Source organism: Phodopus roborovskii, unplaced genomic scaffold (genome assembly GCF_943737965.1).
Source record: "Phodopus roborovskii unplaced genomic scaffold, PHOROB, whole genome shotgun sequence".
Lineage (NCBI taxonomy): Eukaryota > Metazoa > Chordata > Mammalia > Rodentia > Cricetidae > Phodopus > Phodopus roborovskii.
In genome coordinates, this window is record NW_026126446.1 from 1,373,926 (window position 1) to 1,396,099 (window position 22,174).

General features: G+C 46.8%; 2 protein-coding genes across 6 annotated transcripts in view; one reads left to right on the forward strand and one right to left on the reverse strand.

The window, feature by feature from the left end:
• The first annotated feature begins 228 nt into the window (after positions 1 to 228).
• Positions 229 to 11,916, forward strand: Slc31a2 (solute carrier family 31 member 2). 2 transcript variants are annotated; one of them, XM_051187905.1, is made up of 4 exons: positions 229 to 383; positions 6,269 to 6,335; positions 9,503 to 9,692; positions 10,503 to 11,916. In XM_051187905.1, the coding sequence occupies exons 1-4, from the start codon at positions 378 to 380 to the stop codon at positions 10,669 to 10,671; spliced, it is 432 nt and encodes a 143-aa protein (XP_051043862.1). In that variant the 5' UTR covers positions 229 to 377; the 3' UTR covers positions 10,672 to 11,916. The 2 variants fall into 2 exon arrangements, with proteins under 2 accessions (XP_051043862.1, XP_051043861.1); XM_051187904.1 differs by lacking the exon at positions 229 to 383 and adding an exon at positions 528 to 617.
• A 2,150-nt stretch (positions 11,917 to 14,066) lies between these two features.
• The window catches only part of Fkbp15 (FKBP prolyl isomerase family member 15), a 59,065-nt gene continuing 50,957 nt past the window's right edge, over positions 14,067 to 22,174 (reverse strand). For 3 of the 4 annotated variants that reach the window (XM_051187906.1, XM_051187909.1, XM_051187908.1), the window contains exons 22-27: positions 21,850 to 22,005; positions 20,701 to 20,853; positions 19,705 to 19,824; positions 19,054 to 19,161; positions 17,686 to 18,395; positions 14,882 to 16,834 (exon numbers count right to left, since the gene is read on the reverse strand). In XM_051187906.1, coding sequence (XP_051043863.1) covers positions 16,537 to 16,834; positions 17,686 to 18,395; positions 19,054 to 19,161; positions 19,705 to 19,824; positions 20,701 to 20,853; positions 21,850 to 22,005 — 1,545 coding nt within the window. In that variant the 3' untranslated portion in view covers positions 14,882 to 16,536. Of the gene's footprint in view, positions 14,670 to 14,881; positions 16,835 to 17,685; positions 18,396 to 19,053; positions 19,162 to 19,704; positions 19,825 to 20,700; positions 20,854 to 21,849; positions 22,006 to 22,174 lie in introns of those variants that run through there. The other variant, XM_051187907.1, reaches the window with a different exon arrangement.

Here is a 22,174-nt window from a genome sequence, read left to right on the forward strand (position 1 = left end):
TTAATTTTCCACTCAACATATGTTAAGCTTCGCTAGGTGTCTGATCAAAAGGAAAAAAGCAATAAACATTTTTTTATGGTAATTGCCAAGGCAAAGTCAATAGCAGGCGGCCGGCCTTGCTGGAGATTGGAGAGACCCTGCGCCAGGGTAGCCAGGACCCGGGTGGGCGCGTGGGTCCTCGGCAGGGGGCGTGGCCTTGGTCGTGGGGTGGGGAGCAAATGAGAACCACAACTCCCAGGCGCCCGCGCGCCGCCTCGCCTCTCCCATGGCACGTGATCCGCGCGACCTGGGCGCGGTAGAGCAGCAATCCTACCGAGTCCCGTCCCGAACCGCGAGTGGACTGACGCGACCCGGGCGGCCGCCCAGTGCGCAGCACCATGGCGGTGAGTTCTGGGTTGCGGAGGGGACGGAGGCGGGCGACTGTGCGGACATCCTCGCAGCCTCTGGACCCGGGCTGAAGGGGGGGGGGGGGAGCATACGTCAGCGACGCTGTCACAGCAGGAGTAGGGCTGGGGGGCTCCGCTAGTGAAGCTGGCTGTAGCTCTGGGAGTTTGTTCGCCCCTTCCTGCCGGGAGTCAGTCTCTACAGTCAGGCCAGCCCCAGCTGGGATGCTGCAGGTGGGTGCGGAGAGCGAGGACAGCTGTCCGCGGTCCCTTCCCGGGATCTATCCGGATTTGGGGCTTTACAGAAAGGTTTTCCTCCGAGAGGAGGCCCGGCGGGGTTCAGCGCAGTCCACGCGCGTGCACCCCCGGCTCGGCCTGTCCCGGGCAGGTTACTGGGTCTGTTTCTTTAAAACTAACCCAGTAACTTCCCCATCCTTCTTAACCCCCGAATCTGGAAGTAATGTTTCAACAGATGTCTTTTCCTGGCTAGGTTCCCCCTTGGGTAGAGAATGACAGCTTGCAAGCCTGCCCTTTGAGGAAACCCTATCAGTTATTTCATCTCTCAAAGGGTGTCTCGGGATCTAAGACAGGAAGCCTACACAGGCTGTTGAGTGGAGAGGCACTCCGCCTCCTGCGGATCCTACAATACGGGAAATAGATGGGAACCCCTTGATAAAGGTCCCCAGGCAGTCAACGACAGCCCTTTCTGAAGTGTCTGGTTAAAACAACGAAGGCACTTTCTTTAACACCTATTTGAGGGAAAAGAAAGAAAGAAAGAAAGAAAGAAAGAGAGAGAGAGAGAGAGAGAGAGAGAGAGAGAGAGAGAAAGAAAGAAAGAAAGAAAAGAAAAAGAAAAACAAGTCCTGTGAATGTCTGTCTTTGGCCACAGTCCCCTCCGTGAGTTGCCACTCCTCATAAAGCACAGATAAACTGCCAGAGACACAGATTTATCCCCAGTGGGAACTACTGGGGCCCTGCCCTTAGATATCTCAACACAAAACCTGCCAATTAAAAGTTGCTGTCCCTTCCGTAAGTCTGGGTGTGCTGATTTTGGATCTTTTTTTTTTTTTTTTTTTTTTTTTTTTAATCCAAACTATAGAAAGAGTGAGGAATGCAGGGGCACCAGGGGTTTTGAACTTGGTTGGGAAGTGGCATCGTTCCCTATGGGCACTGCTAGTTGAGGACCTCAGTCTGGCCTCCCAGCTGCCTCATGTGCTCCAACTGTCCTAGCCACTTGTTTGTCCTCCCATAGGTGGCTTTGTCCCCTGCCCAGGTCACCCTGCCTCTCTGCTTTAGTCTGCGGTCTCTGTTTGAGTCTCCCATTCCCCTGCTAAACAGTTCGAATGCTACCAGCCTTCTCTCATTCATCTGCATCCTCGAGGTCTGCACATTCCTAGCACAAGAACAGGAGATATTGTTGAGGACGTTTACTGTCTGTAGGGCTTTCCGTGGGCGGCAAAAGGTGTTGGCTGTTTTTTGCTCCTGAGGTAGCTGGCCTGGACCCAAGGATGATAGAATAAAATGAGTTGTGGAAACTCCCGGGGTGACTAAATTATACTGGAGACATTCCATTCGTGCCTACTGCTTAACTAGTCAGACTGGGTGAAGGAGTGATGGGTACAACCTCCACCTGGCAGGGACGTTCCAGAGGCCCCTCCAGGGGTCCAATGGAAGCAACCTCAGGCTACATGGAATTTTGCCCTATTGTTTGCTTCATCATATTCTTTGTGAGCATTTTTCCTGGTCATCAGCTGTTCATTTTGAAATTCTAACAAGATGTCTCAGGATGGTGGACCTCAAAATGAGTTTCCTCTTTGGTACTGTTTTAGCTTTTTGTTTGCCAACTACCACTTTCATATTAGGAAGATAAAGTGCTCATTATTCAACATGACTTTGAAGTGACTACTTATTTTCCATACTGAAGCCATTATGTAATTTACCTGACCGGCTTGATAGTAGGCAGAGAACATGGCAGTTCAGACTATTTCTCCAGCCATACCCTACAGATACTTGCCCTAGAAATACCCAGTGTTTATCAAACAGGCTGTGATTTGAAGAGTAGCTCATGCTTTCTAGAAAGCTCTATGATTCTGAACGAGTGGGCCTTTGAACAAAGGCTCTGTTAACAGTAGCTGGCAATAGCAGAGATGTTGGGTTGGGGGAAGATACAGGTAGGTAGTGGACACAGTGCAAGCCTGTGCAGGCCCTCAGAAGACAAAGGACTGTAGGGCAGTGTTATTCAGTCAGATGAGAACCGAAAAGTATGTGTGCCCAGTAGGTCTGGTCTACAGGGTGCAAGTCTGAACACGGGGGATAGAACACCCATGGGTGAGGCATTCCTCTTCATGCACAAATAGAGGCATACTCATTTTTTTGTTTCCTCGTGTCCTTTATTTCGTTTCAGTGTAGGAGTGAAGCTCACAATGGGAGCCTGTCTGCACCAAGTTCACTGGGAACTGAGAAAGTGAAGCCAAACCAGGGAAAAAGCTTTCTGGGGTTCAGTCCACGTTTTATAGCTGGGGAGACTAAGCTCCAGCAGGAGCTTGATGCGTGACTTGCTCAAGGTCCTTGCAGCAGCAGGAGGCAGATACAGGATATCCAGCTTCAGAATCTGTGTTCTATCTGCTAGGCTTCCCTGTCTGCCCAAAGTGTACCACATCAAGTGAGCATCAGAACCCTGTTCTCAAATGGGTCTCACTAAGATCATCTGGCTTTGCCCCTGGGTTCTGATTGACAGGAGACCAGGCACCTGCATTTTTAGTAAAGCTCTGGGGTCTTAAGGACATGATGTCCTTCACTAATCTACTTGGGCAGTGTGGGACTTGTTGACAGTCTCTGCACTCAGTGGTTCACCTGTAATTCCCTGTGTATGTGGAACCAGGATTATGCACACCTGTGGTCCGCTCCAGCATCCTTCCTCCTAGCCTCTTCCCATTTGCTTTCTACCCTGTTTTTCAGCTGTAGTGCATTAAACACTGGCTTTTCTTCCCTCCCAATGTGACCTTGTCTCTGCGCTTTTTACATCTTTTTTTTTTTTTTTTTTTTTTTGAACTGTAAGGGAGCATTGTCTTTGTTTTGTTTGTTTAGTTTTTTAAAACAGGGTTTCTCTGTATTGCTTTGGAGCCTGTTCTGGAACTTGCTCTGTAGATCAGGTTGACTTAGAAACTCACAGAGATCTGCCAGCCTCTGCCTCCCAAGTGCTGGGATTAAAGGCAAGTGCCACCACTGCCCGGCTTCTATTTTGAGAATTGTTAAAACTAACATTCAGGGACTCAGTTGGTCGAGTGCTTGTCTAGGACATACAAAGTCACAGATTGGATCCTCAATGCCACAGAAACTAAGTGTGGTGGTGCATTCTTCTGTACCCAGCATTCAGAAGGTAGAATTAAGGGGCTAAGAAGCTCAGAATCATTCTCAAATTCAAGGCCACCCTTGGCTACACAACACCCTGAAGAAATGAATTGGATAAATGGTTCAGCAGTTAAGACCTTGTTCTGCTTTTGCAGAGAATCCAATTTGGTTCCCAGAATATATGTCATCACATAACCGCCTGTTTACTCTCTGGCCTCTGTGGGTACTGCACTTACATGTAAAATCCCATACACAGACACACACCTATACACATAATTAAAAATAAAAATATTTTTTTTTTTTTTTTGCCAGATAAGGAGTTGGATGCCCTTAATCAAAGCAGTTGGGAGGCAGAGGCAGGTGAATCTGATATACATAGAAAACAAAAGGCATGCCCATGGGTTTTTCTCCACAAATTAGTGTTTGTTTACTTCAAATGAGGGTCAGGTACAAAGACATGGGTTCTATTCCAGATGCTGCTACCATCTCACAATATAACCCTAGGCATGCCTTAACTTCCTCTTGGGCTTCCTTAAAGGTTGTGTTGAGAGCACAGATTCTGAAACCAGTTTGCCTGGGCAAAAACCTGCTGGCCAACATGCCAACAGATATGAGAAAAGATTAACAATCTCCCAAGTTATGTTCTGTCCAACAAAAAAAGGAATGGGAAGCAGGCTGTGGACAGGGTTCTAGGGTCCGCCTTTTGGCAGGAAAGAGAGCTGTTAAGCTTTGTTTTGCCCAATCCCAGCTTCTCCAAAATTTGGTTACACAGTCACCTTTCAGAGTATGTCTTAACAGCCTGTGGGTCTCATGGAACACTCTGAGAAATGTTCCTTTAGATTTGACAGATTTAGGAAAGAGGGTCCATTGCCTGTCATCTCATGGGATATCTCATTGACTGTCATCTTCACACTGTCTTCTCCCAGCTTCCTGGGATGATGCTGAGGCTCCAGAAAGCCCTTGTTTTGACTGATCTAGTTTGCTCCCAATCTATTAATTTTTAGGGGTCTTATTTATTTTTGTTTTTATTTATTTTTTTGTTTTTGTTTTGTTTTGAGTTGATGACTCACCTTACACCAGGTTGGCCTGTGTCTTAGTCACTGTTCTACTACTGTGAAGAGACACCATGATCAGGGCAACTCTTATAAAAGAAAGCATTTAACTTGAGGCTTGCTTACAGTTTCAGAGAATTAGTTCATCATCATCATCATCATCATCATGATGGCAGGGTGCATGACACAGAGCAGTAGCTGAGAGCTACATCCTGATTGGTCAGCAGAGAGACAAAGAGACTCTGGGCCTGATATGGGCTTTGAAACACGCATCCTCCAACAAGGTTACACCCACTCAAGCAAGGCCATGCTTCCCAATCTTTCTCAAGTAGCGCCACTCTCAGAAGACAAACATTCAGATATATGAGCCTTTGTGAGCCATTCTTATTTAAGCCACCACATTCTGGAACTTATTGTATAATCAAATAGTCTGGAATTCACAACAGTGTGCCTGCTTCAGCCTTCCAACTGCCGGGATTATAGCTGTGAACTGCCATGACTACTTTCATCCTACTGTTCTGTATTATCTCCTTTGATGATCAATGTTGAGAAGTGGGGAGAAGGAAAAGGTAGATGCGTATGATCTGTGACTTAGGGCTGTTACCTACAAACAAGTTTGTGGCTCTGGTGTCCAAGTGGCCAGAGAATGCCCAATGGCATAGCTGCAGATGAAGTGACAGCTAACCTAATTTTCCTATTCCTTCACTTACCCACTGAATCATGTCTCAGTCCAAACTCCCACAGCTGTTCTGAGAACCCACCCTCTCTCCAGGTCCTCTTCCCTGGAACACTCATTGCGAGCTACCGGGCTTCTCACAAAGCCCACCCAGGGCAAATGCCTTTCCATCTCAGGGCTCCCCTTTCCCACTCTCAGATGAGATGGGGTGGAGGGGGCTGGAGTTGGAATGAATCAGTGTGTTTCTTTTTTATGTTTTTAATGGTACTAAGGGGGTTGAACCTGGGGCCTCACATATTTGAGGCAACTGCTCTATCCTCCCCCTTACCTTCTCAATGCTGGTCACAGACGGGTCAGCAAAGAGGCTGGTGAATGAGTGGATGTGTATGGTATGCAGATGGGAGACATTTGTCCTTAGCCTTGCATGGCAAACTCTGTTGCATCTGTCCAGGTTCACTAGGACAAAGAGGACTATCTGCTGGCTCTGGGAATGTGTTCCAGAACTGAGCAAAGAGGCTGGGCCTAGGGCTCCCTACTGGGAGGGCACAGAGAGGCCATTGTCATGTGACCCAAGGTTACTGTGTTATCCCAAGTCTGGTTGGCCTTGTGAGGGTAGGCACTCCTCATCTTCGTTTCCACACGGAGTCAGTAGCACCTATATCTGAGCAAGCCCCTCCTCTTCCATATGGCTTCTAGCATGTAAGTTCTATAGCCCCAGGAGTTCTCCCAAAGCAGCTGCTGGAGAGCATTAGGAAGCAGGACCTCTGTGTCCACACCTCCTGTGATGCAGATCTCTTCTCTTTCAGATGCATTTCATCTTCTCAGATAAGGCTGTGCTTCTGTTTGATTTCTGGAGAGTCCACAGTCCTACAGGTAAGAACCGGGAAGGTCACCTGTAGTTTGGCAAACCCCATAGTACCAGGCAGTGGAGGACCTGGGTCCTCTATTTTCTGTGGGCAGTTAAGGCACATTGAGCTAGAATTGTGCATTTCTCATTCTAAAGCAGGCTAGAAATAGGTCAGATGCCTGTCATGGCAAATGTGCCCTTCCCTACAACGGATGGCCATTGTCCAGCTACCCATTGCAGACTAAGCAGTGAAGTAGAACACCATTTTGTTAATATCTCACTAAGATTCTGTGGGTTGACTGTGCTAAGTGGTCTGCACTCAAGACCTCTCATGCAGTGGAGGCAACAGTGGCTGGACAGTCTTTCTGAGAAGTGTTTAGTGTCTGGTACTGGTTGTGAACTGCAGCCTCAGCTGGGTCACATTGTCTCCTCCTGTAGCCTGGGCTTCCTCATTAGCAGAGGCTAGGTTTTAAGAGCAGGTGTCCTGAAAGAAAATGGATGAAATGCATGAGGGTTACCTGCCCTGTGAGCTAGTGATAAGCTCAGTTGCTAAAGCCCTAGTTGCTTAGATAGCATGAAGAACTTAATTTGATTCCCAGCACCCATGTAAAAGACAGGCATGGCAGCGTGCACCTGTAATCCCTACACTGGAGAACAGAGAACAGGAGGATTCCTAGGACTTGCTAGCCAGCCAGCCTATCTCTAGCTTCAGCAAAAGATGCAGCCTCAAAAAGAATAAGGTAGAGAGCAATAGAATAAGATACCTAATGTTGACCCCTGGCCTCTATACACATGTGCACCCACACACCCTTGCATGAACATGTACACATGTATACACATATTCATATACGCATACAAAAGTAAAACCTACACTTGGAAGTTGCATAGCATTGTCTTATTGATGGATCCTAAAAGGGAGGAAACACGGCTCTCATCTCCTGTGGGTAGGATGTATGGGAGTGAACATCTTTGAAAGGTACACGCTATCACAGATAGTAGAGGGTGACCTGGAGAACTAAGGTAGATGTGTATGAAAAGAAGGGAGCTCGTGTCCTGCAGGAGTTGGATGATGAAACTGGATGCAGGGATGTATGCAGACAGAATGTGGTCATTTAGACAGAGAAGGCTGGTACAGACATGGAGCAGCAGAGGCTGCTGTGGAGAGGGAGCCGGGTTCTGAGAGTCTGGGAAGACTTGCTGTTATATGTATACACTTCACCATCATTAAACTTTTACCATAGGCATGTAATTGCCTGTGGTTGCCTATTAAAAACAAAAACAAAACACCTGTGGCTTTTGCCTTTGTGAAGGCTAACACAGGCTGTGGGTTTTCCTTTTCTTGCACTCAACACTTCCATGGTCAGATGTGTAGTTCTTCCTCAACTGAGTATCCAACAGTTGAGTTTAATTCTGACACCAGAGTTAGTGCACATGTCACAGACGAAGAGCACAGTCTTCGTCTGTGCCTGTACTTCTAACCAATGAGCTGTAAAATCAAGGCCATGACCCCCTCCTCACTCCCTACCCCTGCCCAAGTGGCAGCACTCTTGCTGGAACAACTTATACAACTCTACATAGGCATAATTAAGCTACTAACCACTGGTGATCAACTCGGCCTGCAGCCCCTGTCTGTTCCCCGGAGCCTGGGGTAAGGCTGAACGTTCCAATCTTCTTATCAAATGTTGGTTTCCCTCCATCCAGAGGCCAGCTACTTAGGGACTCCAGCCACAAGTCAATGTCACATAACCATACTAACAAGTATTTATTGGATATAGGGTTTCTTAGTATATAGTCAAAGCTGGCTGTAAAGTCAGTCCACCTACCTCAGCTTCCTCAGGGTTGAGATCACAAGCACGCACTACCATTCCCAGTTCCAAATATATTCTTATGTCATAAAGCTCATAAAATACTTTGGGTGAACCATTTATTATCTGCTATAAAACATCAGAGTTCATTTTTCCCAGAGGCACTAGCATATACTTACAATATTTAGGAAAATTAGGCAAGAAGAAAATAAACACCCATTGTATTCTAACTTGCTGTTGCTCTCCTGCTGTACCCCGTCCCAGGGTTTTTGGTATGCCTACATGTGAAGAATGTATGCTTCCAGGGTGTACACCACTCTATTTGCAAGAGAGAGATGTGTGCAGAATGTGGGGAGCTAATGGGGACGGTGTTGTGTGGCTTCTTCACCCTCACCCCTAGCTCTGCCAGAATGAGAAGCTACACTCCAGTATGTCAGAACTACTAAGAAATGTCTAGAGAGGCAAAGAGATAACGAAGGTCTGAGCTCAATAATGGTAAGGAGGAAGAGGCTGGTGGCTGGAGTGATGAGTGGAGCCCCCTGGGGAGTGTCTGGGGGAGCAGTGCTTTTCTACCACTTGGTTTTCTTGTTCTGGGGCACTGGGGATCAATCCTTGGGCCTCACTTGTGCTAGGCAAGTATTCTGTCTCTGGGCCTTTTTACTTTTTGAGATATGGTCTCACTAAGTTGTTTAGGTTGGCCTGGAATCCACTCTAGTCCACGCCAGCACTGAGCTGTATTCCACCTCCCTCAGCCATCAGAGTACCTGCAATTACATAGAGGCCTGTGTCCACATCTATCTTGCTTTTTTATTTATATGCATGTATGCTTATGTGTAGACGTGGATGTGGTTGTGTGTGCATGTTCATGGCAGAGGACCTTGGCTGTCATTCATCAGATGACATTCTCCCTTGTTTTCGAGACAGGATTTCTCACTGGCTTGGAACCTGCCTAGTAAACTAGATTGGGCTAGCCAGCAAGCCCAGGGATCTGGCTGTGTTTGCTTTCCCAGTGCTGGGAATACAACAGAGGTGGTGGCTGCTGCTGGTGCCGCCACCTCCTCCTCCCTTTTTCCCTCCTCCTCCCCATCAATCTATCTGCCTTTGCCTTTTTGCATGTCACCACATCTGACCACCTTATTTATTTTTAATTGGCAAAAATTGTCCATCTTATATGGCACTTTGAGATGTTTCAGTACATGTGTAGATTGTATAGCATTTAAGTCAGGGCTAGCCCATCTGTCTCTTCAAGCGTTTATCATTTGTTCATGTTGGAAATATGTAAAACCCTCTCCTATATTTTTTGTAATGTGATACACCATCATTATCTCCCATTACTGTATAGGACATGGCATACTAAAAACCTATTTTTCAACTTGGCCTCTTCACAGGCATGGCCCTCTCAGTGCTAGTAGTCTTGCTCCTGGCTATATTATATGAGGGCATCAAGGTTGGCAAAGTCAAGTTGTTCCACAAGACTCTGGAGAATCTGCCTAATACCAGCAGCCAGCAGCTCATCCTGGGATCAGACCAGGATTCTACAGGCTCTGGATCAACTTCAGCCAATGGTACCCGCCTCAGGTACAAACCATGGGTGGAAGGGTGGCCAGAGCATTTACTCTTACCCTGACAGGTGGTTGGGCCCAAAGAACTTTAGCCCTGTGAACAGAAAAATAATTTGGATCCCAGTAAGTATTTAGTAAGAAGAATTATAGCCTGGGTCTGTGGTGTGTGTGCCAAAGCTACCTATCCAGCATCCTCTTGGACAGATCCCAAGGATTCTCAGGGAACTTCAAACCTGTGCTGCAGGCCTGTCAAGCAGCAGACATGGGCAACTGGCCTTTCTCACCAAGCTCCCAAACACAGGAGATCTGCAGGTGTACCAAAGCAAGAACCGCCATCAGCCTAGTGTCCCACTTGATGGGAGAGGAGCATCCTTTCTTTGATCAGGCTTTATAGGCCCCGGTCTGCCTTTTCTGCAACCTCACCTATGCCTAATGAGCCTGCCTGCTACATCACCAGCCACCACCTTACCTTGGCGTCTCACACCCTCATAACCACCCAGTGTTTTACTGATAAGAAAATCAGCACTCAAAAAGGTTCAGAGATTTAATAGGCACCCAGGTCCACCTCCCATATTCAATTCAGGTGAGAGTCTGGCTTCCTAATTTCTTCTCATCCCTATTAGACAAAATTGACTACATAAACCATAATGGTTTCCCCATTTGCCTAGGATGGCAGGAAGCTCAGAGCTAAATGTGGTGGGAATGTCTCTTTGAAGAGAAATCTCTGTTAGGTAAAATGTCATGCTGAACTCAGAGGCTTTCTGTCCTTAGTAAAACACATCTGCTCATCACTGTTTTAACTAACTTGTTTCTCTTTTATGCCTAGGTGGTTTTTGTGGTACTTGGGCCAGTCCCTAGTCCATGTCATTCAGGTGGTCATTGGCTACTTCGTGATGCTGGCTGTAATGTCCTACAACACCTGGATTTTCCTGGGCGTGGTCTTGGGCTCAGCTGTGGGCTACTACCTAGCCTACCCACTTCTCAACATGACTTAGTGGGCCACAGCTGGAAAGAGCTGGGGCCTATGCTCTGGGCATTGCACTTCCAGCTGCTGTTTCTTACAATGGTCGTTGCTCACCTCTTTCCCAGTTCCTGGCAACTTTGATGAGCTGAAGCCAGGAAATTGTCCTTGGAGCTTAGAGGACATTGGAGCTACCTCCCTTCCCAGCCTGGCCTACATAGGGCCCAGGCCTCCTGTGGTGCCTTAAGCAAATGGCTGTGACTAAAGGGAACATGGAGAGACTGAAACCTGGAGTCAGGGTAGCTAGGCCTGTGACCATACACCTCAGACTGCAAATTAAAAATTTCCAAAGAGCTTCAGTGAGGAAGGCCATGGAACCTGGATACCCTCTTCTGCTTTGTGCCTTAATACCAGGAGCATCTCCAGTCTTGGGGGATGGACCATGCCAGCTCCTTCTCACCTTTTGCCTTAGAACACATAAAGACTGTCATTGACAAACAGGTTTTTCACCTTGAACTCCTGGTTGGCAATTTTGCACATTTATACAAAACAAAGTTTCTAATGAGCTCACTGTGTCTGTTGAGACCCATCTCCCTTATTTAGGGAAGACTGATGCTGCTGACTAAAGGCAGAGAGCCAAGCCTGTTAGCAAGGCTACAGACATGTCCGCTGTGCAGATAAGCCCTTTTCATTTGATAGCACGGCATGAAGCAGCTTAGTCTCATGACCGGGGCCTTACCCTAACCTCTTGTGTGCATCACAGAGAGCAGCATTTCTAACAGAGCTGCCTGCCCCTTGTTTCTTACTTGCTGCTAACTCCTAATGACCTGGTAGGGAGCCGTGAGTCAGTCACTGAAGTACTGATTCAGCGAGGTGTGTGTGTGGGGTATGTCAGAAGGGAAGTGACTGAGGGTGCAATATGCAATCAGACCAAAGCCAGGTCATGTTAAGAGTTAACTGGACTCCTGGTATTTGAGCCCTTTTGATTTTACAGATAAAAGTTAAGAGACTGGAATGGGGACACATACCTGTAATCCCCAGTACTCAGGAGAGTGAACCTGGAGATTATGGGTTCGAGGGCAGCCTGGACTACATACAGAGTTCCAGGCTAGCCTGGGATGCACAGTGAAACACACACACACACACACACACACACAGAGCAGTGATTGCTACACACTAGTGTCTATGTTCAAGTACTGCCTGGACTCAATGAAAAGATGGTTTTAAGCTTTGGGAATTAAAAACATACACTTTAATAAATTTCTATTTTTGAACAGTCTGTGGTTGTTGGCCTATTTCTTTCCTCTTTCCAACAGTACACAACTCTTACATGTTACCACTGCAGGAGCTGGAGGGACACATGAGACCAAGAACTAAGATTGCATTTGTTAAAGACCACTCTGTGTGCAGAGAAACTCCATCTGGAAATGTGCCTGTTGGTAGACACCACAGTGTCAAATGAGTCATGGTAGGTTCATGTAACAAATACCTGCTGTAAGAAGAGTAACTGTCTCACAGACTATAAACACCCATGTTAGCAGGACAGTTAGCACCTTCCTTCCTGGAGACAGATGCAACACCATGGCCGTCTTGCCATTTGAAGTAAGAAGCAACAGTCACGGGAAGTATAGTATAGGGCACCTGTGGGATTGCTTGTTGCATTCCCTCTGTTCACAGTGCAGTCTCCAGTCTCAATGCCAAGCCCTGACCAGTTTCAGCTCCCAGGGCACTGCTGAGACAGACATTTTCATGAGTGACTGGCAGGTTCCTCAACTTGACACTGTTTTACTACAGTCATAATATTTGAGGCTTTTATGGGGTAATGGTCTGTATAAAATTTTTTGCCTATGGTCCATAGAATAAATATATGGTTAGACTTTGATTTTAGCATTCTTCAGAGCCAAGTCACAGAAGGTACTTTCCCTACTTGATTTTCTTAGAAAACAAATACCTGCATAAGTGTTGACTAAGTGCTGGGCAGTTCTAGCCTTTATGTAATTATTAACTCATTCAATCCTCACTACCACACAGGAACTCTCTGCCTTCATCTCAGAGATGAGGAAGCTGAGGTAGGAGACAGACATCTATTGATGAGCAGCAGAGATGGGACTCAACCGTTTCCTCACCAGCTCAGATGAGGGGCACAGGTCACATAATGCCTGTGGTATACAGAAGTGAACAGAAACTGGAGACGATGAGCCTGTGTTGTTTCCACAATGGCTGAAAATTCTCAGATTTGGATGGGGAGCCTGAATTTTTTTTTTTTTCTTTAGTACTAGAGTCAAATCTAGAGCTTGTACATGCTAGGCAAGTGCTCCATCACTGAGCTACACAGCCCTGGGACCCATATTCCTAGCAAGTAGCATTAGCTCCTTTTCTCTACCCAAGGACGGTAGACAAGAGTCCAGCTCTTGATCAGCTAGACAGGACCAGAACTCTGTCCTGCTTGCTAGCTATGTAACTGTGGACAGCTTACTCTGCTCCTCTAAGCCTGGGGATAACAGGACCAGTGACTCAGCAGTTAATAACACTGCTCTTGTAGAGGACCTGGGTTTGGCTTTCAGCACCACAAGTAGCTCATAACTGTCTGGAATACCCAGTTTCAGAGACTCTGCTGCTTTCTTCTGCCCTCTGCATGCACATGGTACAGAGACACATGCAAGCCAAACATCCATACACCCCAAATAAGAGCGAATCTCGTTAACAATGGTGATAACCACGTCTTCTTCAATGACTGGCACTGCACAGACTGTCTCATTGCTATCAGTCACTTTAGAAGACAATGTTATCCACATTTACAGAGAAAAGTGAGACTTAGAGGTTGAAGTAACTTGTTTAAGTAACTGTTTTAATAGTCTTTCTAGATGCTTCCTAGATGCAAATGTGGGAGACAGGCACAAAGCCTGAAAGGGTAATGGCCGATGCAGTGGAAGTCAGGATAGTCTTGCAAACATTTAAAATCATGGAATGTTTTTGTTATAATTATTCTGTTTGAAGACTAGCTGCATGATTTTTGGAAGATACTAGAATAAGTAAAAGTCCACATGTATTTCCTCACTGCTCTTCTCTGCAGCAGTGTTGGCCCCTGGGGCTCATAGGCAATGGAAGGACCCCCCACCCCCACCCCAGATATCACAAACAGTGGATATTACAGACCCCTGCTTCCCTTCCCTGCATGGCTCCTTGGCCTGCAGTGTAGACCACAGAAATCAGTACACGGTGGGACTGGTCCTTCGATAACTGTGATGTCCTGGGCCCTATGCAGCTGTGGTGAGCTACAACTTCAAGTTCAAGGTCAGGTGCCAACAGGAATACATCACAGTGCTTTTGCACACATTAACTGACAAGTTACAACTCCCACCCTTAGAATTCCAAGAAGAAGCAGGACAGCCCTGGAAACCAAACTCAGTTTCTCCTCAAGGGCCCAAGTCAAGTTTTCTTGTAGTCATTTATTTTAGTCTTGTTAATTCCAAATACTTATTGACCTCTTTTATAAAATTTAAGGCAGAGATAGAAGATACATGTCCCAGAGCCACAGGCTAGGACAGCATGATCTCTCAGTTCTCCATGAAGACCCTTCCCCAGGATACAGGGCCTGTTGCTACAGCTCTGGTGAGCCCTGGGAGAGCAGGAGGGCTCATAGGTCAACTTGAGAATTAATGAAAAGAAAAGGCTTGGGAGAAATGGCAGGATGCTTGTGGCTGGCTACAGGTGACCCTTCCAGCCCTTCCTCCATGGTAGGGCCACTCACTGAGGGCTCTTATACCACCAGTTCTGCAGAGAGACTCATGATCCTCTTCACCAGGTCAGGCAGCGCTCAGATGTCTGAACCACTGTCCTCAGAATGTCCACCAGGACCTCACCCTGTGGTTCACCTAGACCTGAGGCCGGCTGTGCAAAATCATGCTTAGGGAAGGGCTGGAAGAGAAACCTGTGTGCCTGTTTCCTAGGTCTTCACCCCAGCCAATCAATGTCATCGTCATCATCATCATCTCCAAAAAGGGGTGTTGGGGGCGGGCGTCCCTTCATGCTCTGACAAAACAGGAAAGAGAGGTCAGTCCTCACATATCCCAGCCCAGGTGATTTCCTGCCTATGAGGGGAAGTGACCAATGGCTGCCCTGCCTTTTGTTGAAAAGAACATGAACTGGAAGGGCAGGTTTTGTGGCCAGAGAATTGATCCAGATGAAGCTGGGACAAGCAGGCATGGAGGGAAGCCATCTTTCAACAGAGACAAAAGACCAACTTTGCTTGACTGATTTTGTAATTTATTTGTGAAGCAAGTATTGATTGGGCAGATATGCCAACTTACATGCTTTGTATGGAAAAAGTAGGTTCATTAAGGAGACACTGGAAAAGAGAAAGAAACAGAAGCAAAGCAGCTTGGGACAGGAGAATAAGAGAAGATGACAGAAGCTCAGAAAAGTACAATCACATTCGAAAGCCAGCTGTGGCCTGGGGTGGCAGGACAAACTCAGAAAGATGTGCATGTAGAGGTATGTACAAACTCTAACGTGGAGAATCCCAAGAGATAAAGAAAGCCCACAAAGGCAGGACCCATGCTGTCTTTAATGGGAGCGTGGAATAAAGGGGCTAAAGAGTTCTAGGACCCCTCAGAGGGTCCCAACCAAAGGACACTGCTACAGATTCAAGTCCTGGGCTTGTTACTGTCAGAGGAGGTGGAAACCTTTTTTGATGGGCCCAGTAAGAGGCCTCAGGGGACTAGAGGTCGCCCTCAAAGGTGACAGTAGGACTGTGGCCCCTCCTTCATCACTCTTTCCCTTCCCGACCTTCAAGAGAATGCTTTTTCTCTACTCACGTCTTTGCCACAGGACTCAAAGCAGTGGAGTGTACTTGTGGACTAAAACCTCTGAAATGTTGAGCCAAAATATACAGTTTCTCTTTATACACTTCCTACATCCATCATTTTGTGCCAGTATTAATGTGGGCTAACACAAGGAGCCACGTAGGAGGTCCTACTCTTCTCAGGATTTAAGTTCTGGCCTTCATCGACTTTAGTTGGGTGACAGCAGGGCTTGAGACTACAGACACGCATAATACATAACTACAGGACATATCAGTAGAAGGCTAAATGAGAATGTGTATTTATTTTTCTGAATACCTAAGAAACAGATAATTAACTTAATGGAACTGGCAGTAATACCATCAACATATTGCTCATCATTTGGGATACTAATCTTATTTCCTCCTTCATTTTCTATGCAGAACTTGTAGTCGGTATTCTTAAATGCAAACTGAATTTCTCAGGAAGGTAGGCTAATGGGAAGAATAGGTACACCTTTTCTGAAGGCAGGCAGGCAAGGGGGAAGGGCTCTGGTTTACCTGAGCTGGATTCCTGATGTTACTGCCTTCTGGCCAAAAGCAAAATTCACTGCAGGTGGATGGTAGAGAGGGGCAATAGGCTTTGCCCTTGTTCAGCCTCATGGTTCTTTCCTGGACTGACCCCAACACTCCTGTCTCTTCCACACACATTTCATGACAGTGAAATTCCCATCACAGTCAAAATGGCCAAATGTCAGATCACAAGCCAGGGCTCGAAACCCGGCTCTGTCTGCAGCTTCCTTTGTGGTCCCTGACTCTCCTGTCCCCTAACTTGAAGCTACACTGTCAACACTGAACCCATCTGCTGCTCAGGGTGTTAAGAGGACAAAACAAGCAGCAGCTTGGAAGCGGGCTGGGTGAGCAAAAGTTCTAAGAAACAAGTGACCCCAAAGAAGCCTGGGCTCGGTCCTATCTACCATCAGCCCCCTGCAAGTGACTTTCTAACCTTTCTTTGTCTAGGGAGGAGGAGAGCCAACAAGCTCATCTTCAGAGTCCTTCCCACCTTCCCTCACTCCAAACAGGACTCATTCCCCAGGGGACAGAGGCGATGGTGCTCTTTTAAGAGTACAGTGGCAGCTGCCCATCCCTACTCTGCTTACAGAGCTGCCCACTCTGGGTCCCAAGCTCACTCCCACAGGGTCCTGTACACAGAGTCCAGGAAGTAGGCCACCAACAGACTCCTTTCCTCTTCTCTGAGCCTGCAGGGAAGAGCCCCCACGTGGTGGTATGAGGACTCAGCAGAGCCTGAGATTTCCTTACCACCTCGTCTTCATCCTCTTCCTCTGGCTGTACTTTGGGCTTTGGACCTTTCAGAGTTGCCCCTTTAAACAGTTCGTCCTCTTCATCTCCAGAGAGACTAAAGGAAAATCAAGCCACAGATATGTTGCTGTTTCTACCCAGGTCACAGTGCCAACCAGCTACAAGGGTTATGGGCCCTTAAGTGAGACCCACTCATCCAATTCAAATATCTCTTCCTATACTGTGCATCCGTCCCTCCAAAGACCACACCCTGTGTAATCCCCTCCACAGCCTATACCCTGTATTAGCCCCTCCAGTCTACACCCTGTACCAGCCTCCATCCAGTCTACAGCTAGCACAATCCCTAAAGTTAACAAACCAGACTCCACTACTCTTCTGCTTAAATTCTTTTACTGGCTTCTCACTGTACTTACATAAAATTCAAGCTTTAACAGTGACATGAAATAATCACATATCTTGGCCCCTTCTTTCTTTTCCAACTTTCAGCTTTACCCTACTTGTCCCCTTTTAGTTCCTTATGGTGTGTCCATCCCACCCGAGCACTTTGTGAGTGCTCCTCTCTCTGCAATCTCTTCCTACTGTGAGTCTGGATGATTCAGTACTTTTTGAATCACAGTTTAAATGCTACCTTCCAGATGCAATCCCCTAACCACCTATTTTAACAGACAGAATTCTCACTCCTTATTCTCAATACTAGCACAGTTTCTTTTTGTTAGCATGTACTTCACTGTTATAATATGTAAGTATGTATTTGTCTCCACCACTAGACTATAAATTCCTCAGACTCATAAGCCACACCTGCCTTGCCCGCTACACTATCATGGGTCCTGCCCCAGAGCCCTGTATGTAGAGCTGTTGATAAGGAAATGAATGAGTACAATAGCCAGTATCATCTGTCAATGCTGAAAAGGAGACTCCTCCCACAGACAGCCTGCTCAGAGTACACACCTGTTGTGCTGGGAGTCCTGGTTGTGTCTGAGGGTTGTTCCTGCAGCAGCGGAAGCAAGCTCTGTGTCCAGCAATGCCTCAGGGGGACCAGAGCTACTGACATCCTCAATTTCTTTGAGCTCAGAAGGCTGAGGCTCTCCTGGGCTTGCAGGGTCTAAGGCTGGTGGCTCCCCCTTCTCAGGGTCTGGTGTCAGTGACAATCTCCTGGAGCTTCCTTGTAGCAGATCATCTGGGGCTACTTCCCTGGCACATTCCCCCAATACGTTGTCGGGCTGCACTGCTCTCTGACCACCAGCAAGTGGTTCCTCGCTCTCAGAGTCTATAGTTACAGGTCCTGGAGGTTTAGGTGGGATTGAAGTTGGGGGACCCAGGACTCTGGGGGATGGGATGCCGGCTGGCTCAGGTGGGAGGGAACTGTCCTTCATTTCTGAGGGTATCTCCACTTCTGAGGACTCCTCTTTCCTTGTCTGTGTACCGTTCTGTGGCATGGGGAGAGCCTGTGGAGGCAGTGGGGTGGTCTCCCCTACTTCCTGTTCAGACAGCACCTTGGGAGCCTCTTGCGTCTCCTCACTTGGGGGTGCTGGAGATAGCCCAGGCGCGGTGCGCCCTGGCTGCTCCATGGAAGGTCTCAAAGGCTTGTCTTCTTCCTCCTCACTGCTGCCCTTTCCTTGCTCTTCCTCCTCCTGGTCCAACAGCTGCAGAGTCACCATCTATTCAAAAGCCAAGGAGGAGATGTGGACGGAAGTTTCTGTCCCACCCAGTCCCACAGCTGTTTAGTCCCAAATAAACACACAGAGGCTTATATTAATTATAAACTGTTTGGCCTATTGGTCAGGCTTCATATTAACTAGTTACCTCTTATTTATTAACCCATTTCTATTCATCTGATTATATTTACATGGTCTTGGCTTACTGGTGATGCCTGCATCTCTTGCTTCCTCGGCAGCTACATGGCATTTCCCTTGCGATGCACCCTCTGTGTTCTTCCCACAATTCTCCTAGTCTGGTAGTCCTGCCTATACTTCCTGCCTGACTACATCCTGCCTGCCCATTGGCCCGAAACAGCTTTACTCATCATTTAATAAGAGACACATATATTCACAGCCTACAGAAGGACCTCCCCCATCATGGAGATGAGCACTGAAAAGACGACCGTGTGCACTGACAGGTGGCACAACTAACCCCTAATTCAAATAACTATGTTGCTCACTGTCAGAAGAGGCTGGCCACATCCATCCAAGGATATGTCATCTCAGAGATTCCCATCACTGATGGATGGTCTTGAGTAACTTTTAAAGTATGAGTGCTTAGATGGCAATTAAACAAAATGCCCATTCCAGTGAACCAACTGAAGCTTTCTGACTGTACCTTGATTGTATGCATGATGGTCCTGAGAATGGTCCTGCCATCATAAGATTCCTCCAGCTCAAACTCTCCCCTCAATGACTGGAACACTTGGTTCATGATCTTCTTAACCTGTGCCAATATCAAAAAGACATGCTACCAAAATCAAGTCACTAAGTGATGCATTAAAATTACAGAGTTGGAACTCTACAGAGGGACCCAGATGGTCAAGAATAGCTGGTGACACTAAGAACTGCCACGGTGAAAAGAACAGTTTCAAAGAAGAATTTCCTGCCAAGGGCACAAAGTGAAGATAAGAGTACAAGACTGTCCAAAGATCATTTGTCAATATGATGTACTCCAACTGTAAGTACAACACCCAGCTTGACCACAGGGACTAGGGGATGCTGGATGCAGCACCATCCTCCAGCTCTTCTCTATGATTTAAGGGTATTTCCCATATCTGTCAAAGCTTCAGAGGAATAGAGTCTCTGGATTTGCTATCAGAGTGGTAGATTTTTATCTAAAGAGTTAGTTTCTATGTCAGACAAATGACGATGAATAAAGCCAGAAAAACACTGTCAGTATCGCAAACAGGCCATGTTTTCTGAATATTTGATATGCATACACACTGCCTTGATATGATAGGTTTTGCCACTTTGAATGTCAGCTCACCTTCTCTGATGGGTCAGCAGCAGCTCTAACTGCAGGTGCCTGGGACTTACTCTTCTCCAGTTGCTGGATGTGCTCATTCTCCGCAGTGAAGGCTGCAACCTGTGCCTGGAGAGCTAAGCACTGCAAATGAACAGACTACGCTGTGGCCCTGGGAACCTGGGTGACTGTCATAGTCAAGAAACACACAAGAACCATTCTGGGCACAAGTCCTGACTTCACCTAGGTCTGCTGGGCCTAGCCTCAGTCCTCAACCCAGACCAGCTGAAGAAGTCACTCTACTTCCTCAACAATCAGTTCACACTTCCTTCCTATCAAGGATACTTGACTTGTTCTCAATGAGGTGAAGAATATAATGAAAACAAGGGGTATGAGTAAGGGTAGTCAAAACATACAAATACTCAGCAACTTATCACCTCCAAGTCAAAGGGGTTTAACTGGATAATGCAAAGAACTGCCCTTTGGACAAGGGACATCATAACATGTCCCTAAGTCACCTTCTAGCTCTCTTTCACATATAAGTATGCCACCATATCCCACACTCTACCCTTCTACCTTACCATGGTTACCTGTCCTTGGCTCTGCTCAAAGATCACCTCCTTTGGACCTCCTTCCCAACAACTTTAGGCACTTCCTCTTCTAGGCCTCTCCAGACCACTTATCTGTTTCTTTTCTGTGATTATCTGATTCTTGAAAGCAGAGTTCTTTGCATGCCCTTTCTCTAACACAGTGACTGGAGCCAAATTAATAGTTGGTAAATATTTGCTTAATAAATAAAGGATCAAATAGGAAACAAGTCCTAGAAGACTTGTTTTGTCTTTTTACAGGTCCCTGACCTGCCATACTACATAAACATGTGAAAGATAACTAACTGAAAATTACACAAGCCTGGCTGTGTTTTCTAACAGTTAATATTGTCTGAGCTCAAGAGGTTGGCTGGACAAGTCTCCCACAGCCTGGAGGCCTTATGTTGCTAAGCTGACTCAGGGAAAGAACTACCTCATCCTGAAGGCGGGATAGCTTCTGCTGGTAGGCATCCCTCTGCGCACAAACTTCCTGGTATTGCTGCAGGTGCTCCTCCTTTGCAGAGGCCAAGAGATGCTCACACTTTGCTTCCCATTGGCTCTGCAGCTCAGCCTGTGCGAGAGATAGCTGCCAAGGGAAACAAGAGCTGTGTGTAGAGATAGGTGTTGGGGGTTACAACAAAAGAAGCCCAACCTCCATAGAATTTAAAGATCCTTGCCCATGTAGGTGGAAAACAACTGTTGAAAAGATCTTAATTACTTTGAAAGTATCCTTTTATTCCTTCTTGGTCTCTATGTGAGTCCTGAATGCACATGTATGTGTATGTATGTTCACACTCATGTCCACACAGAGAGATTAGAGGATATCAGTTGTCTTTCACTCTCTGTGTTATTCCCTTGAGACAGGGTCTCTCACTGAACCTGGAGCTTGGCTGGCAGCCAGCAAGCCCCAAGGATCCTGTCTCCACTGTGCACATGCAGCATACCCAACATTTTACTTGGGTACAGGAGATTCAAACTCAGGTCCTCATGCTTACCCAGTATCAGGTCCAAAGTAGCTCCCCAAAATGGCAGTGCTGGTGTCAAAGGCCTAAACAGGGCTCTGGCTGAGTAAACAGACCCCCTCTTTAGGCTTTCTTTTTAGGGTTTCTGTTTATTAGGAACCTCCCTTAATCCAAACCAAAAGTCAACCACCCCAAAGGTAATCTAGTTCCCACCAATCCGAACAGCCTGTATTGGCTCAAGGTCCCCCAACCTGCTGACTGTCAAATAAAATTTGCTTGCTTTTCCACCATCTTGCTTCTCCCTCTCCATGTCCCAGAGATAGGTGTGATGATCTGAGCCCAAATAAACCTTTCTTTCTAGTCATGGAGTGGTCCAGATTGGTGGTTTCACTGAATCCTCACTTACATACAGCAAGCACTCCTATCTGCTCAGTCATATCTCAGTGCCAAAGTAAATATAGCTGTTCAACATTGGGAGGGAGATGGCACTGGTTGCCAGGCTGTCCATTATTCTCCCAGGTGTATGTAAGCCTTAAGAAACCTCTTCCTAAAGGTAACTGGAAGCTACATGTTCTCTCTGTGTCCTTCACAGCTTCCTTTTATCTCCAAGTGCCCATTACCTGATCTGCAGCCACTTGGTCTGTGGACACTCGAGCCTTTTTCAAGAGCTGTCGAAGTCTGTCCAGTTCCTCCTGGTGTGACTTGCGAATCTCATCCATCTCCTCCTCTGCCTGGCAGCGTTCTTGAGCCGATTTCTTTTTCCTCTCTGAAAGGTTCTTAGGAACAAGAGAACCACCCTCAGCATCAGCTGAACAGTGTGGATGGGGTGATGGTCAATGACCTCAGTGGGTCATTTCTAAGAATGGTTCCTTGTTGTGGGATACTTTTACACTGTGTGAAGATGTATTGCTATGATTGGTACAGTAAAAAGATGGATGGCCAAAA